At 30.8% G+C, this 15,380-nt stretch overlaps 1 protein-coding gene across 1 annotated transcript; it reads right to left on the bottom strand.

The window, feature by feature from the left end:
• Positions 1-8,846: 8,846 nt before the first annotated feature.
• Positions 8,847-13,877, bottom strand: LOC126706633 (uncharacterized). The gene is made up of 11 exons (XM_050406167.1): positions 13,651-13,877; positions 12,936-13,116; positions 12,389-12,463; positions 11,996-12,233; positions 11,791-11,915; positions 10,338-10,371; positions 10,190-10,236; positions 9,921-10,061; positions 9,758-9,822; positions 9,603-9,672; positions 8,847-9,507 (listed from the first exon to the last, which is right to left on the bottom strand). Exons 1-11 carry the CDS (start codon positions 13,751-13,753, stop codon positions 9,345-9,347), a joined length of 1,242 nt encoding a protein of 413 aa, XP_050262124.1. The 5' UTR covers positions 13,754-13,877; the 3' UTR covers positions 8,847-9,344.
• Between the last annotated feature and the right edge of the window lie 1,503 nt (positions 13,878-15,380).

The following is a 15,380-nucleotide window of genomic DNA, read 5'->3' as shown; positions in this document are numbered from 1 at the left end:
TTAGATTAGGATCTGTTGCAAGCTTGCAATACCTTAACTACCCCATTTTCCACTCATAATTTTTTTCTTTTTTTACCACTCTCACTTTTTAATTTAAACTTTTTTACTTTTTTTTTTATATATTTTTTCTTAATTTTTAATCTCAACCATTAAAAGTTATTACACCATATGTGATACTTTAAATATTGCACCTAATTTTAATATGTCAAAAGTGTCAAATTTCATCATAAAAAGTAAAACTTGAGTTCAATGCTCAAGTACAATAGACCTAATAAGATGCTTAACATGTAACAAGTGTTGAACATGTGTCAACATCTTATCAAGTTTAGTACTCCTAGGCGGAATAGGATGGATATCATGTGAGTTTTATATTTTATACAAATGTAGAATTTACACTTTACATGCTATAAAAATGAGATTACGAATTCTCAAAAAAAAAAAAAAAAAAAAAAAAAAGAGATTACGTGTGCTCTATTTGTTTTAATATTAATATTTTTTGAAAAATAGTTTATTTTTCAAAAAAAAATTTAAAAAAATTATCTCATTTTCAGGTGTTTGGTAACAATCTTGAAAATAAGATTGAGAATGTTTTCTAGTGTTTGGTATGTAATTTTTTTTATAATATTTATTGTATAATTTAAAATATGTATATTATGTAAACCAACTAATGTAATCAATATAAATAAATAAAATCAAGAATGAATCTACTTTTCATACTAAAATTTTAACAATAGATAAAATCAAAATTAGTTGTCAAGTATTCATAATATCTACCATTTATCTTGCTCATATATATGAACAGTAACGTACGTATGCACATACATATATATATATATATATATATCTCAACCATTTGTCTATATATATAAAATTGACAGGGAAATACATCTTCAGTGAGTACAAATAACAATAACTTTTAATTATCTACTCTTTACGCTGGTACACTAATTGTCTACTATGGTCAACCACAAGTTTTCAATATTGCTCTAAATTATGTATTTACATGATGAATATGCATAATATATTATCACTGCATAGTATTTGCATAATGTATCTGCCAACAAATGTAATTTTCCTAAACAATTATCATTCATTATATAACAACATTATTAATTTACCACAAAGATTGTCCTATGTAAAAACAATTTAGAGCCATATAGGCAATATATTTAAAAATTTTGTCTTTTACTTCATTCATTCATTCATTCTTCTTCTTCTTCTTTTTTCTTTTTTTGCACTTTTATGTGTGAAAAAAAATAACTTTTGTTTGAAATCCATCAAACTAAAAATTTCTTAGAGAAAAAAGAAAATCAAGCTTGAAATTCAAAGCAAAGAATTGAGATTTTGGTAGAGAGGAATTAAATAATTACCACTGCAAATTTGTTCACCTTTGCAAGCCAAAGTTATTGACCGATCAGTGAGGGGGGGGGGGGTGAAATCTAATCAGAGAACTATGTTATAAAGGGAAAGAGAAACAAGGAGAGGAGAGAGAGAGAGAGAGAGAGAGAGAGAGAGAGATCTATGGAAGAGGAGAGACCAAAGTTAGTGATAGTGAGGGTGTGAGGAGAGAAAAAGTAAAGGGAAGAGAGAAAAAGTGAGAGAGCTTACCATGAGAGAGTTTGTTTTCCCAAAAAAAAAAAAAAAAAAAAAAATTGGAAAACAACCTATAGAAAATAAATTTTATTTTTATTAGTGTTTTCTGTTGACTAAAGATAGTTTTCCATTGAACAATTTTTTTTTGTACTACCAAACATTGAAAATGTGGAAAATTATTTTTATAGAAGGTTTTCCAACAAAACAAACAGAGCGATATATTCAATACATGAGATAATTATTGTTAATTCAAATATGGTATGTTGAAATCAAATGCATTCCTCTTTTTTTTTTTTTTTTGACAATTGACAGTATAACCCCCTCCCCAGGACTACTCGAACTTGGGTCTATGAACCCCTCAAGCCTTTAAGGGTTGGGAAAATACCAACTCACCTAACGTGGGCGGTGGTTCAAACACATCCCTTTAGGCCAAAAATAATGTATTTGTGTCATATTCTTGATTTTTGTTTGTGCTCAGCTATTAATATCAATGCTTTTTTGTGAATTATATGTTTAATTTTAAGTTAAATTATAAATTACACCATCTAATTTTAACATGTTCTATTTCTATTTAATTTTATAGTTAATTTTAGTATTATTCACCTTCTTAAATGAGCATCGTTTGAGTTAACTTAACAATGTGAATTGGACAAAAAGACTACACTAGAAATGAATAAAAGTTAAAGGACTAAAAAAAAAGAAAGTTGAAATTTAAAATTTGGTCAAAATTATAAAGTGTATTTGTAGTTTAAACTTAAATTTATAAATATACATTATGTTGTGTTAAGTATAATTTGGGTAATTATTAGGTGCTCCTTTAGCTTTCCTCTTTCACATTCATGGTAGATCTAACTAATTAAATTCACAATAAAGTTTTGTTTACCATAAATCTGAGAAGAAAGAACGCTACACCATGGTACTCCGGAAACACCTAATAATTTTTCATATAGTTGTTCAAATTCTAAATAAAGTTTAATTAATGTTACCCTAATTTTTATTTTGTGTAGAATTAATTGTCAAGATCATACAAATGGTCTTCTTTGAACTCTTTATCCTCATGGGAATTAAATCAATATAGTTGATAAATCATGGATGAAATTGCATTGCAACAAATATTGCAGAGACTAAGATCAAAGTATGCCACTTTAATTTTGTTAAAATAAAGAAAATGACAAATTACAACTTCCCCATTTGTGGTTTGGCTAAATTTTAAGTAACCTACCTGTGGTTTGAAATTTGATACTTTATCCACCTGAGATTTGACTGAAATTTAAGTTGCCTATCTGTGATTTAAAATCTCATGATGCAAGTATTTCGTTGGATTATTTTGATCTTATTTGATCTTGTTTTTTCACGTTTTTTGTGTTTTTGGATGAGAGAGACATAAAAGTGGAGCAAAATTGTATATTTAGCCCCGTTTTTAACATGGATAAATTATAAAATTTTAACTGAGCTAACCTCAAGTTGATGAAATTTCAAATTTCAAATCACAAGTAGACAACTTAAATTTCGACCAAACTACAGGTGAGTAATTTGTAATTTGCCCCAAAGAAAATAAAGCCACTCTCTTGGTGAAAAAAATCTTCGATAAAGAGAAACCTATGGATTTTATGGAATTTGGAAATTCATTTTGTACAATGTGACCATGTGTAAAAAGGCCAAGTTCTGTTTACTGGCCCTACCAAACGAAAGAATAAGGAAGCTGGGGCCAGCATATTATGAACAAAAAAGTCTTACTAGGTGTACTTCTGAAATGAGCTTCTTCCTACCTTCCTGGGTTCTTGGAGTTATCCAAAGTCTGAACTATGAAGGAAGATTTGTGAGAAATTACCTATTTCTTCTTTTCTTTTATTAAATAATTAATGAATTTAGTTATTTACTATTTTATAATCATAGAACTATAGAAGAATATTTTACTCCCACAAACTGCAATCTATATATTAAACTTAGACCACATTTTGTTATAAAAAGAAAAGGTTCACTAAATGTGGCAACCACACGGTATTTTGGATAATAGTAAATTTTTATAAAGAGTACGTATTTAGTGATGAAGTGTAAAATTTATGTTTAACTTCATTCAATAAGTGATCGTTACATCAGCATTTTACTTAAAATTTAATACATTTTACCACATCTAATAACATATTTATTTTAATATATTCTACCACATCTAATAACATCTCAATAAACTTCCAATTTGGTTGGATTTACATATGTCCAATGGTAAATTTTGGATAATAGAACATTTTAATAAAATATTCTATATTTGTGTAAAATGCTACCCTATGTATTTTGGACTAGGACAAAATTTAGTTACAAAACTAATTATAGCCTAAAACTACAACCTTACTAAAGAAAATAAACATTACTACATATTTTGAAAATATAACCATTGAATCGCATGTTCTTTACACTCTTAATACATAAGTCAAATTTTGTGCTAATCAAATATTATTTACTATATGATCTATAAGTTTATCTTATAAAAAATAAACATAAAAAGATCTATAAGCTTATATTTTATACATAATTTTAAATTACAAAAACTTGCAATTTAAATAATTTATTGATGACAAAACTATTGATCTTTAATTTTCTATAAATTTTGCAAGTATGGAAGATGTAAAAAGAGGATGTAATCTAATGGTAGATTTGTTAAAATTTATCTCCAATAAAAAGATATTTAATAATGTTGTAATATAAGGCTACAACCAATTTGTAACTAAATTTTGTCCTTTGGCTAATAGTAAATTTTAATAAAATGTAGAATATTTGTGGAACAAATATTTTTCTTCACCTTAGTTTTATCCTAGTTTTGTAGAGGAATACGTACCTTAGGGGAGAAAAAAGGTTCTCAAAAAAAAAAAAAAAATTGATATGAAAGTTGTCTTGATTGAATGACAGGCAACACAATAGTAAATCCACACATCGAATTGAACTCATGTTTCCAAGGAAAATTAAATCTTTTTTTTTTTTTTTTTGAAGCCAAAGATGGCAAATTAATCTAGAGTAACCAAGTGATGCGGTAACAAATAGTCAAATATTATGCCAACCGAGCAAGATTAGGATCTCTCCATTCTAAATGTATTCATTTTATAATTTATATTAAATATTACATAAGTAAATACATATCTAGTATTTTAAAATTTAAATGATATGTTATCATGTACATTATTCGATGTAAAAATTTTTTTTTAAAAAAAATCTTAACTATGAAATGAATTATTTTATGTCACTTGAAATAACACAAAATACAAGAACAAAATTTAGAAAATTAACAATAAAGAAGCATTAGTTATTTTTAATTGATTGAGTGACACCGTAAACCTAATTACCTAAAAACCTGTATATTGTAAGATAAACATCACAGATTCACGGACAAACTCAACACACAAGAGTGTATCACAAGAATTTATGTTGTTGGCCATTATGCATTATATTGTTGTGTTTATGTATCACATGTTGTTTAGCATTTGTGTAAGATGGTTTTCAATGCTTGAAAAGCATATCTTAAGTTGCATAATCAATGGTGTGTCCATTTGGTGAAAAGAATGGTGAAATAAGTACTAGCTAGGAGTGGTTAGCCTCTCCTTCTTCATTAAGCAAAGATACCATTGGTTGAGATGGATGTACTCTGAAGGAACCTTGGCTTTCAAGGGAGCCACAAATGGAAGCATCTGATTGAAACTTAAAAGAGCAAGTTGAATGGTTGGAATTATGGACCTTGTGTTTTTTTTTTTTTTTTTTTTGAGTTTCATGACCCATCAAAGTCCAATGACCCTTGAACCACCTAGAAATCCTTCATGAAAATGAGCGGTTGTTAGAGTGGTTAATGGTCCATCCACCCACCTAATCAGAGTAATTGAAAGATTTACATCATCAAATCAAATATGACATCTTAACAGAACTGCATATTTTGCCAAATGGTTTCTACTTTCAACTTCATATTTGAGAGCAACCTGTTAGTGGTTGCTACAGGCCTTTGTCATCGCAGCTCATAAATTTAGCTAACTCAACCCGCAAACTAAAACCGATAAATTATACTTTTTCATCCTAAATTTTTTACTCATTTCAAAGTCCAGCAAGTTATCAATTTAAGAGAATCGTCTGATTCAGAATTTCAGATATTAAACATGACAGAACTAGTGGCTTTTTTTTTTTTTTTTTTTCATTGCAAGTGATGAAGGTAAGTTTGTTATTGCATCCAATTATTGTCTCATTACCCCCTTAATTATTAAGATGCTAATATTGCATACTGATAGTTTAGTGTGGAAAAGTTTATTTTCCCAAAAGGAAAAAACAAATGCAATCTATAGAAAGTCCAAAAAAGTACAAGAGCTTCAATAAGAAGCAATTTAAAGAAAGTTGGTAAAAAGAAATATACAGGTACAAAGTATAATACAAGTAATTCTCTTCAAAACTGTTGACATTATTTTTCATGGAATTACATGTACAAATTGGCCAACTTTTTTATGATTTTGAACACCAATCTTAGGCATGTTTAAAGGATTTGCAGTTCATATTACTATCATAGAAGTCAACTGCGCCAGCACATAGAAATTGCAGACGTAGTGACTACGTTCTCATGGCTTAATCAAAAATTAGTTATCTATATAATTATAAAGTTGCTGTCATGACTAACAACCATGACCAAACAACTTTGTCCAGTTCTAAATATTGTATAATTATCCATCGAATAAAGACATCAATCCAGTTATAATTTGCTTTGGTTTTTGAAGCTCAAACCTTTAGGTCCTTCGTCCCTATGATTTTACTAAGAAACATGTTGTACTTTTGATACTTTTGTGTGGAAAAAAGAGTTCTAAATTTTTGTAACTCTTCTAATAATGCCAAGTGCCAACTATAATATTAATTAAGAAATAGAAAAAGTTTTAGGAGCACATCTAGAGGTCAATACCAACTCCATGTGCATGGATGACCAACCCTCCCTCCTACTGCCTCTGGATTCCACTTCTTTGTTTCTGCCACTTTAGATTAGATACGTATATAGGTTCCTAATTTTTCTTTTCTTTTTTCTTCTTATCTTTTGCTAAATTAATTAAATATGAGAGAGAGATAAATCTATCAAAATTAAGTTTCATGTCAAAGAAATTCCTTTCTTTTTTTTTTTTTCCGCTAAGAATGTTTCACTTTACATATCACCAATTACAGTATGTCATATGTCTGATTTTTTCTTTTTAAAAAATGTTTAACTTAGAAGAGAGAAAAAAAAAATGTGTGACATAGAGTGCACGCATTAGGACAAAGAATTTTTATTCACTCCGCTCTATCCCAAAAGATTATTATAAGTGAGTTCCATTAGCTTGCTCGATAAAGTCTCTTGTTTCTAGATTAAATGACTTGAATATAAATCTTGTTTTTCCTATGCTTACAAAAACAGAAAAACCTTGTTGGTTGGTAATGGGTTTCAAATCTATTGTATCTATTTATCTAAAAACTTAATAAATTTTCATTATTATAACTTTCTTTTTTTTTCAATGGAACAATACTCACAAGGCCTAGATTGTTACGTATTGACCAACTACATAAATTTTATAATGTATTAGATAAATTGGTTCAGTTGTCCGAATTTGTATGTGTTATAGACTCAGTTAACCGCATAATGCTCATAATAAGTCATAATACTTTGGTGGAATGGGATTTTGAATTTTGGATTTTGGTACCAGCATGTTATCATAATTCATAACATTGATGATGGCCTACCACATTGGACCTAATGGATTTGATTGTTCGATTTAATTTTCTGACAAATATTAAAGGCAAGCCATCACACAGGCCTGTTCTAAAGTCCAAATACTTCTTGCAACAAGAACTCCCAATCTTTAGAAACATGGGACACCGTTTATGGTATGGGAAGTCATTCCCCCCTATCATATGTAGACCCATCTCATATAATAAATTTCAACTACCAGAGACAATTGAGTCTGTTTAGATATTAAAGTGACAATAGTGCATAATCAATTGCTTTGAATATATATATATATATATATATATGTGTGTGTGTGTTTTTGTGTGTCATGGTCTCATGGACATCTTAAACTTATTGAAATAGAAAAGGGAATCCATAAATCATAATACAATTGGGGTGAAAAGGAAGGTTTTTTTTTTTTTTTTTTTTTTTTTTTAAATTATATATATATTATATTTCTTTCTTTTAAATAAATAAAACCCACTTGATGAAGGCATGCAAAATAGTAGCCCATCCAAGACCAATTTCTGCATAAAATGGTACCGGATCAAAATAAATTATAAACAATATCTACTCCTTTATATATATATATATATATATATATATATAGAAATAGATCATCAGGAGTTTTATTGAATAGCAAGCTTATTTCTAAAGGAATAAACTTCATCCAAACTAATAATGGAAAAAGAAGACCTTGCTCTCCGAGCTAGAGTATGTGCTACAACATTGTCTTACTATAAGTATGAGAGGAAAAAAAAAGGCTCTAAAAAGAGCTAACATATTGCCGTGTCGCAAAGAGTTTATTACAATTTTCGGAATCACCTTCAAGGGTGGACTCATGGAAGCCAATCTCTTGGACAAACTGCACTATCCTTCTTGCTAACAACTCTAGAATAACCAATATCTACTCTGTCTTGATCATTCGATTCCTTAGATATTAGACCGAACATGCATTTATTTAAGTTTATGATCTTATTTATTTTTTAAGTTAACTTTTGTACAGTTTTTTAAAATCTCATTTTTTTTATAAGTGCAATTCATTTTTCCTTAAAAAGCCTAACAAACCAATAAATTTAAGTTGAACCCCCAATTATGACCTAACCCAGTTACATTCTACCATTTTGTCACATGAACTAGGTCTTGTTTAAATAACTTCATATCGTTTTGTTTTGTTTTGCGTTTTTTCTTAATTTCAGATCAATTTCTTTCTTTCTTTTTTAATTTGTCTTTTGAATTCCGATTGTTTTCCTACTCCTGAATTAAAATGATAAAAGGTCCCCCTCACTATGCATTAGATATTGTCATCAGTTTATCATTTTCAACTCAACACACATGTTATTGCCTCACTTCTAGTCAAGGTATGAATTGCTATAATTCATATTTTCTTCACCAAAGTTCGGGTAATGTACCACTTGTTTGATTTGAGAGAGCTTCAACTTAAGAAAAGGATGTGTAGGTGTAGCTAATCTTACCTGCTACAAGTAGTTTTATAAGAAAAGGTTTACAAGTCGTTTACTGCCACAAAAAACAAAACAAAATAAACAAAAAACAAAAAAGAAGTCTTTACTACAACTTGTGGAGCAAGCAGTCTAATCTTTTTTTTTTCTCAGAAGAACGTATGTAACAAACTTGTAAAGTCTTTAATGTTACAACATACTTTGAACATTTAGTTCACTTTGAAACATTAAATAGGTTCAACATCAAAGTGAATTCCTCACAAGATAGAATTTGACAATAAAAATCTGATAGGATTTTGTTAGCTAGACTCCAAATTTCTCAATCCCTGACTGTTATGCACTTCATTGTAGGAGAGGTATCAGTATCACAATCAAACTGCAGTCCTAGAAGAAAAATAAAGGATCTTTCTGATTGAATGTCAGGACGATGACCAAAGGCAGCAACTCACTGCTCTATAGTTTCACCAGATTGCACCTTTTAGGAGCTGTGTGACAACCATAAAAAACAAAAGCTATTGTCCAATGCCACCTCCCCAAATTGGAACTTCAACATCCAAGAAGTTAGGCTTAACATAGGACACTCACAATTCTTCATCTGAACTAACATAATCCAATTCAATCAACTTTCCTGTACTCTGATTGGTTTTGTCAAACACACCTTGCCCATGCTCAGTTTTCTTTCTTTTTGGATCCAGTTGTTGATTTCTCATTGCAGATGATTCTGCTTTCATGGTAGATGATTTCCTGAATAATGACAGTCAAACCTTCAATAACATGGAAAGCGAGCACCAATGGCTTGTATATTACAATGCCAATAGAATATGTAATGCATATTTTACCTTTTCTCTGAGACATTGAGAGGTTTTGGAATTTTTGATTCTCTATTTGTATCTTTTGAACTCATTTTCCCTGCAATTAAAAGGTAACATTATCTCATAAAAGAAATCTCATGGAATCACAATGAGCTTAAGGAAGAAGTCTTGAGATCTTAAACCTGTAACTTCAGTAAGAAACCTTATCCCTTGTGAGTGTGTATTTGTGGTCACTTTACCCGCATTACTGTTCATACAAGTATGATAAACAAACCCATTTATGTCAAGTGAAAAAATATGCAAATGTTTTCACATTTGAAACAATCCATGCTATCTATGACAAACCTTAGTGCCTTTTTGAGTCCTTCCACAGACATCAATTTAACTGGTTTCATGGACTTTTTGAAGTTCGTTCTGTCAGCTAGAGGGTCAACCATGTAAATCCCTTCTGGCTTGAGTGGTTCCCTAAATGCAGTTCTAAGGTTCCTGTTAAAGAAACAAATAAGTTGAAGGCACCAATACAAAGAAACTAAATAAAAATGAAGCAAGTATTTTCCAAAAAATATGCAACTAGTATACCCTAGCGAGTTGAATGATGTTAAACATTAACCTACCCTCCCTTGAGCTCCGTTCGCGTTGTGGAATATTTCTCTGATGCTTTCTGTAGAAATAAAACCGATGGCAAGTATTTATGGGAATCAAGATGGTCAGCTTTAAACAAAAATTGGTTAAACAGATTGAAGCATTCACAGATATGCTTACCGATTTATGAAATTTACAATAAACCCCTTTGCGTCTGAAACAACACAAAGACCCAAGATATCAGAAAATTCTGTGGATAAGGGGATATAAAGAAATTCTTGGTAGAAAATACAACATAAATATATATATATATATATATATTTCATAAAAGAATGCAATCAGAGCTGCTAATGGGAAGACAAATAGCCAAGTTGCAACTAAGACAGTGCATTTGACAGATAAAATGCATACTATAAAAATGCTATGAAATGCCTTTATGACATTTTAAGCAACAAGCTCTGACACTGTTTCACACTAAAAGTTACAGTACTTTTATCTTTCTTTTGTTCATTTATCAACCTAGCCACCACATGATTCTTTAATGCACATCACAAGATGATTCTCATCCATATATCTGATTTTATTATTTTGCATTTCATCCAATCTATTCAAAGAAAACTGAAAACCAAAAAACTTTATCATTCAGGGAGAAACTAATGCCACTTATAATTCTGAGAAACTAGAGAGAGCATACATAATTATCCAAACAGGCTATGAGAAACTCTCCTCTCATGAGATATGAGATGCCATTTATAGCACACATCTATTCTTGTAGGGATAACACATCGACACTGTTTTTGATGGAAAGATCACTCAACTCATCTAACATTCTCTTTATGTTTTATTGGTGACAAGTGCTTAAGAGAAGCTATTCCGGAACCAGCTCATCATGGCAGATGACACACTTCAGATTGAATATATATTGTTTTGCTAAGTTTAATTTCATGCAAAGTAAAATTTAGTGTGATGTTTAGTCTGGAATTTTAACAATCGCCAACTTGCTAAGGCACCATGTTCAAGGAACTGATTTAAGAAACCAATTCCATCACAATCATTAATTGGAGGAAAGCACACAAAATTTAATAGAAAATAAGAACATAGGGCCAATTTATAAACCAAGATAACTGAATGCTCTTCACATGATTAAGGTTTTTTTTTTTTTTTTTTTTTTTGGGATTTATCTTATGCCCCTTCAATTGCAAGTATCTGTTTTGGTTTGCTCTATAATTTTATGGAAACTAATTCAGGATAAGAACAGAAGGCATAAGTAAAACTATTGAATGAGAACAACAAGGTAAAACCATTTTCTTATTCCACAAAAATAATCAAGAAGTCAATCGGCAAGAGAGGGCAATCAGTATGCATAATTCATGAAGCAATTGTACAACATTATTAATTGGCAGAGGGAAATCCCTTCCAATACACCCCCCCCCCCCCCTCCCCCACAATTTTTTTTTTTTTTTTTTGAAATGATCCAAACTCCTGTGTTAAGAATACGTTTTAGCAGAGTATAAGGCAGCCCCACCAAAAACTGCAGATGATTTCACAAAAGTCAGTCTCTTATGAACATAACAGCCAAAATTCAAAGGTAAGACCACATCAGTCCATTATGTAAGGAGTTCCTGTAACATACTTATTAATGACTAGTGTACAAGGCATCCCATCCTTCCTTTTTCCTTTGCAAACTCCACAATCAACTGAAGTACCAATCTTCAATATTTGACTAGGAGAGTACACACTCAAAGAAAAACCTTTACCCTGCACCAACAAAAGGACAATTGTGATATATTGGTTAACCTTGGCGAACACAACTCCCTTGAAACATGACAAGTTAATACCATCGCATCCTTGCGTACAGCACAATTGAAGAGGGCAAAGACCGTTCCAGCCTGCTCTTTGCAGTTCCTCTGATAAGCATCACCAAACAAGAAAAGAGAAACAGTATTTTCGTCCAGACTCCCAACCTTCCATATACTATAGGTCTTCCCTGTAGTACTGGTCTTTGGAGTCCCCTTCTCACTCAGCACTCCAACAGTTGCCCAACAACCCGAAAGAGTGTCCCCAACCAATAAATTCCTACAGTATACCCAATATCTGAAATCACTACCAGCATTGCAATTTAAATCAAATCAAGCTCATGATAAAAGCAAAACTGTTTTATAAAGCAAGAGAGTCCAGCAAAAATCCCAACCAGTATGCCTATGTATACAATTTGAAGTGCAAGTTAATACTTTATAGTTGGTAATCGAACAAAACGAATGTCTGAAAACCGCTCACGGAGCTCTGCTGCACTGAACAATTGGTTCCTGAAGGAAGGAAAAAAAACATGCATTAAACATAAAATGAATTGTAAACCTCCAAGATACTAATACTATAAACTTAAGATTTAACAATTGCACTTTGTTTGGTTGCTCAAAAAACTGCAAATATAAAGTAAAATGTAACCTTGTACCCTATGTCTCAAAGCTGTCTTAAATTCCAAAAAAATGAAAGGCTGCTCTTAGCTTAACCAAATTACTACCTTACCCAAGTTTCACCATATTAAGCTAAGGTAGGTAATAACTCCTACATTCTTCAATCCCAAACAATTAAAATGAAATGCCTCAAAGACTCTAACCTCATTTTAAACAAACATGACAAATGAAATGATCAAAACTTCATAAAAATTTACATTTTTCTTTCAGCTGCCAAGCAAAGCTTTAGGGATTTAAAACAAAAACTCAAATGATCAAGTATCATTCAGAATGCCTTAATTCTTCAAGTAAGAGTATCACTGACCTCATTCGCAAGCCTGAAAATTTCTCAACTTCAGCTTCATTGGAGGCCTTGGAGCCCTTCAATTTCACAGCTTTGTGAACATGCACAGGCTCATAATCAAGGCAGTCTTGCACGGCATTTCTAAAGACAGACATGTCTGCCGGCCCTGTTCGCCTTGATGATTCATCATCCGAAAGATACCCTGAAAATTTAAGGCCATTTGAGATATACCCACTTTTCTTTTTCTTTCTTTACAAGAAAACACAGCAAACACATACCAAGCCACCCCTCCCCCACACAAAACAGCTTCATAATAGAGAAAACCGAGGAACACCCAGATCAAACTTTCCACTAAACAAACTAGAAACCAACATCCCATAAGAAAATTAAGAAACTTTGCTATTGAAATGTTCAACAAAAACAAAAAATAAAAATAAACAACAACATAGGGAAAAACTGGGTATTAGAGAAAAATGAGGAACACCCAGATGATTTTCTGTCAAATGAAGTGGGAAACTAACCAATCCATAAGAAATTAAGAAACATTGCTACTGAAATGTAAAAATCAATAAATAAATAACAGGAAAAAGTGCATATAAGAGAAAGCTGAGGAACACCCAGATTGAATTTTCGGTCAAGCAAAGTGGAAACTAACATTTGAATAAGAAAATTAAGAAACTTTGCAACTGAAACTAAAAAACAACAAAAAAATTAAAATAAATAAATAGAGACTTGCCTTGTGAAGAGGGTTGGGGAGCTGAAGGAGAACCAGGAGGGGTTTCCAAAACTCTGTCTTGGAGTGAGAGAAGGAGATCCAGGTCGTCTTCTTGGTTCAACATTGATGCTCTCTCTCTCTCTCTCTCTCTCTCTCTCTCTCTCTCTCTAAAACTGTGCTAAAATCTCAGTGAGGGTAGCAAAGAGGTTTTGGTGTTTGATGTGGATTCCAAGAGGTTTTGGTTTTTTTGTACGAGGAGGGAAAATTAGAACTTTTAGAGGGAAAAGAAAATAAAGTAAAAGTTTCCTAGCGACGTCGTTTTAGAGAGAGATTCAATGCTCAATAGTGAAAATAATAATAATAATAATAATAATATTACACTTTCTTTTTTCTTTTTTCTTTTTTTAAGGATCCATTTGGTTGATAGATAGAAAATGGAAAAATTGAAGGATAGAAGAAATTTTAATTTTCCTCATTTGTGCTTGGTTTGTAGTAGAAAAATGGAAAGAGAGAAAATTAAGTATATACAAATTTACTCTTATACCCTTATTTCATAACTTTTTTATAAATATTTTATAAAGGAAGAAAAAAAGATATCATTGGAATAATAAAAAAAAGCGACCAAACTTTCAACAAATAAAGGAGTAAAAAAATAAAATAATAACATCATGTAGTTTAGGGGGGTGGGGGAAGGGGTAGATGGTTAATTTTCATCTAATTACCTCTCATCCCCATTTGCTCTCCAATTTGGGGGCCAAAAAAAAATTGTGGGTGCAAGGAGAAAACAATCAAGCCCTACCATTTTCTCCCCTCAAAATCACTCCAAACAAACACCTTTCCCACCTAATCCTATTCTCTCTCCTTTGTTTCCAATTCCCCACTTTTCACCCTAACTAAACGAACCCTTAAAGTTTTGATTTGTTTTTATTTTGGTTCTTTATGTTTTAAAATTTTCATTTTGACAATTTGACCCTTTATGTTTGATTCATTTTTCTACTTGTTTTTTATGCTTTAAAATTTTCATTTTCATGAAGAGCCAAATAGAATTCTAAATCAAACTTAAACAACAAAATAAAAACTCAATCAAAAATTAAGGGCTAAAATGAAAAGTTTGAAACGTAAAGAGTAATATGAAAATGGAAAAACATTAAGGTCCCAAATAAAACTTTTGAAGTGTAAAGAGCCAAAATGAAAACAACCTAAATTTTTAGGACTAGGAGTGTACTTTAGTCTAAAAAATTGGTAATCTCTCTCTCTCTCTCTCTCTCTCTATATTCAAAAAACTTTTTTTCAGTTGCATCTTTCTATTTTTCTCAAAAAAAAAAAAAAAAAAAAAAGCTGCATCTTTCTAAGTCAAATTTGTATCTTCGACTATTTTTAGAATGCTTTTTAAAAATTGCTGCCAAACAAATCCAATTTCTTTTTTTAGCCTCCCTCCGACATAATATGAGCTGTGTAAAAGATTAAATAAGAATTTTTAGATCTTAAGTATGAAAATTCTAAATCTAAATTAAAACGTGCTTAAATTTTTTTTTTATCAATAGTTAAAAGAATTTTTTTTTAAAAATATTGAATTCTGATTCTCCTCATAAAATAGAGTTAACAATAAAATTGAGGTACAAGACTCTTAGTCATATGCTTTAACGTATTAAAATTTGCTCTTTTCTTTCAATGCATGTACTTAAAGATCCAACCGCATAAACCAAAAGCCATGTAATGATTATAATGTAATTTTGAAATCTTATTTATCC

This window comes from Quercus robur, chromosome 11 (assembly GCF_932294415.1).
Source record: "Quercus robur chromosome 11, dhQueRobu3.1, whole genome shotgun sequence".
NCBI classification, from domain to species: domain Eukaryota; kingdom Viridiplantae; phylum Streptophyta; class Magnoliopsida; order Fagales; family Fagaceae; genus Quercus; species Quercus robur.
The sequence above is the reverse complement of the archived record's forward strand: the minus strand, read 5'-3'. Positions and strand labels throughout refer to the sequence as shown.

Excerpts from the sequence above, each read along its gene's own strand:
- LOC126706633 (XM_050406167.1), bottom strand. The coding sequence starts at position 13,753 with ATGTTGAACCAAGAAGACGACCTGGATCTCCTTCTCTCACTCCAAGAC. Across the intron at positions 12,234-12,388 it reads GTTCGATTACCAACTATAAA|GAATTTATTGGTTGGGGACA; the intron begins GTATTAACTTGC and ends GGTATACTGTAG. Across the intron at positions 11,916-11,995 it reads CTGTACGCAAGGATGCGATG|GGTAAAGGTTTTTCTTTGAG; the intron begins GTATTAACTTGT and ends TTGTTGGTGCAG.